The sequence below is a fragment of the Impatiens glandulifera genome, chromosome 1, assembly GCF_907164915.1.
Source record: "Impatiens glandulifera chromosome 1, dImpGla2.1, whole genome shotgun sequence".
NCBI lineage: Eukaryota > Viridiplantae > Streptophyta > Magnoliopsida > Ericales > Balsaminaceae > Impatiens > Impatiens glandulifera.
Window position 1 is genome coordinate 135439438 of NC_061862.1, and position 1929 is coordinate 135441366.

General features: G+C 38.8%; 1 protein-coding gene across 1 annotated transcript; it reads left to right on the forward strand.

Annotated features, from left to right (window-relative positions):
- Positions 1 to 687: 687 nt before the first annotated feature.
- LOC124944221 lies at positions 688 to 1092 on the forward strand. The gene has a single exon (XM_047484617.1). It carries the CDS (start codon positions 688 to 690, stop codon positions 1090 to 1092), a length of 405 nt encoding a protein of 134 aa, XP_047340573.1.
- Positions 1093 to 1929: the final 837 nt, after the last annotated feature.

Below are 1929 nucleotides of genomic sequence, written 5' to 3' on the forward strand. Positions count from 1 at the left end.
GATCAAAAGCAAGGGTTATAAGGTTGAACAGTTGCGAGAGTTGAGGTTACACAGTTACGCATACAGTTACAAAAAGCTATCAAGTCTACTATTCTTACCATCTGTATCAAAGTGTATAATCATCTCATTGATTCTGTGTGAGTAGTGAGATTTTGTAAGTTGATAGAAGTTTTCAGTTCAACAGAGTGATATTATTAAAAGATCAAAAAACGAGCAGTAAATCAGTCTCGGGTCTTAAACGTAAGCATTGTAAAATGTAATTGAATATTCTTAGTGAATATCCTTCTCAAGGTTTGAGAAGAAGAGGTGACGTAGGAGTTTTATCTCCAAACATCCATAAAATCCTTGTGTTTTGTGTTCTTTCTCCATTCCGGTCTTTCCTATCATCCGAACCGATTACTATCTATTCCAGTCAATCCTTCTTCATTTCATTCATTCCTATTGCTGACCGAATTATGTGTTGCTTCAAGTTGAAACAAACATTTCCGCACTTAAACTCGGATAAAGTATTTGTGACAGTTTGTGTAGTGTTGAGACCGATATTAATCTCTAATAGGATTAGTACCAACCGTTGTGTGTGTGTAAGCGTTCTCCTTTAGCCGGACCCCGATCCTCTATCGGCGATCTCGATCCTATTAATTGGTATCAGAGCATCTAGTCACAATACTCAAGCAACCCGAAGCAAGCATGACTCATGGTGAGAAACCGCCAATGCTAGAAAGTGAAGAGTTTTCCGATTGGAAGATTCAGATGCATCTGCATCTGATCACTATGGATGATGAGATGATGTTCATTCTTTTTGACGGACCAATAAAGATCGAAAAGGAAAAAAGTGAATGGACAACCAACGACAAAAGAAGGAACAACCTGGACAACCACTGCAGAAGCACTATCTTTAAATCCTTAGATAGAAACACATTTGCCAAAGTCAGAGAATGTAAAACTGCAAAGGAAGCATGGGAGACGGTCATTAACTTTATGAACGGAATAAAAAAAACTACAGAGAATAAGATATTGATGGCTACTCAAAAGTTCGAAAATATTAAGATGCGCCCCAGTGAAACCATGAAGGAATTCAGTGATCGATTTTGAAGTGTGGTAAATGAGCTCTCAATACTTGGAAAGAAATATGATAACAAAGAAACTATCATCAAAGCATTAATATCTCTTCCAAGTGCCTGAGATATCAAAACAATGGTGATGAGAGAATCAAACAATCTCGGGAAGATGAAACTACATGATGTTTTTGAAGATTTTAAGGCATACGAATTCGAAATAAAGTCTATATTAGAAGATGAAGCCTCAACTTCAACCGCCACCAGGGCCCTGGTGACTTCGATGGAGCCATCCGTTCTTGTACCGGTCAAAACCACCGAGCAGTTTAGCGAAGATGCAATGGACATGCTAGCAAAGAAGTTCAGAAAGTTCATGAAGAAGAGCCAACTGACCAACTCATACAAATATAACTATGGTAATAAATCTAACGATCGATGTTATGGTTGCAATGCTTTAGGTCATTACAGGTCAGAATGAAGAAAGCTGATAAGAGATGACCGGAAACCAGAAAATCACAACCAGAGGGATGATTATCAGCAAAATGGTCAAGGCAACGAGATTTAGAAAGCGTTGATAGCCGGTGATGGTGGAAGCTGGTGGACACATACCGATTCAAATAGCAATGATGAAGGGATCTCTTGTCTCATGGCAAATGAAGAACATGTATTTGACTTTTCTTGTGAAGAGTTTACCCGATAAGATTTGGTTACTGTACTCAATGACATGGTCATTGAGTACATGCACCTATCAACTCTTGTACCGACCCGGTTGAACTTTCAAACCGGTGAATGGAGTAAAACTGAAATCGGTGAACCGAGTGAAATTCAGACCGTTGTAACAACTGAACTATCCATTGAGAACGAGAAGCTCAAG